This window comes from Gavialis gangeticus, unplaced genomic scaffold, assembly GCF_001723915.1.
Source record: "Gavialis gangeticus isolate Ggan-Ray unplaced genomic scaffold, GavGan_comp1, whole genome shotgun sequence".
Lineage (NCBI taxonomy): Eukaryota > Metazoa > Chordata > Crocodylia > Gavialidae > Gavialis > Gavialis gangeticus.
Genome location: NW_017729031.1, coordinates 33,314,746 through 33,315,298, shown reverse-complemented (window position 1 = coordinate 33,315,298; position 553 = coordinate 33,314,746). Strand labels below are relative to the sequence as shown.

The 553-nt window shown below is 72.2% G+C and overlaps 1 protein-coding gene across 1 annotated transcript in view; it reads left to right on the top strand.

The window, feature by feature from the left end:
- Positions 1–350: 350 nt before the first annotated feature.
- EAF2 (ELL associated factor 2) overlaps positions 351–553 on the top strand; it is a 24,933-nt gene continuing 24,730 nt past the window's right edge. The window contains exon 1 of the mRNA XM_019522586.1: positions 351–508. Within this exon, the coding sequence (XP_019378131.1) occupies positions 406–508 (103 nt within the window). The 5' untranslated portion in view covers positions 351–405. The remainder of the gene's footprint in view (positions 509–553) is intronic.

The following is a 553-nucleotide window of genomic DNA, read 5'->3' as shown; positions in this document are numbered from 1 at the left end:
ACACTTTTACATCCCCCCCCGGCAGGCCCTTCCCCTCTTGACCTTCCCACTGGCAGGTCCCTCCCCCACTAGCGGACCGAGGTGGTCCCACTTCCTCCGAACGACTCCGTATGCAAATGAACCCCTTCTCAGCCCCCCCCCCCGACGTCACGTCAGCCTCAACCAACCGGCGGCTCCGCCCCGGGGGGTCATTTGCGTACCGGCCCACCGGAAAATTTGCATACGGCCCCCCCCCCCGCTGCCCGGAGTGACGGGAGGGCTGGGGTTCGCCCCAGTGGAAGCCACGCCCCCGCCAGAGGGGCGGGGTGGGCGTGGCTTGCTGCGGCCCCGCCCCCGGCGCCAGGGCTGTTCGGCGGCGGGGGCTGCCCGGGCCGGCCATGGTGTGAGGCGCGCGGCGGGGCCGCGATGAACGGGGCGGCTCCCCCGCTCTTCGACCCCAAGGAGCGCGTGCTCAAGCTGGGCGAGAGCTTCGAGAACCAGCCGCGCTGCGCCTTCCACACCGTGCGCTGTGAGCGGGGGGACAGCTGTGGGGACCGGTCATGTGGGGGTGCCG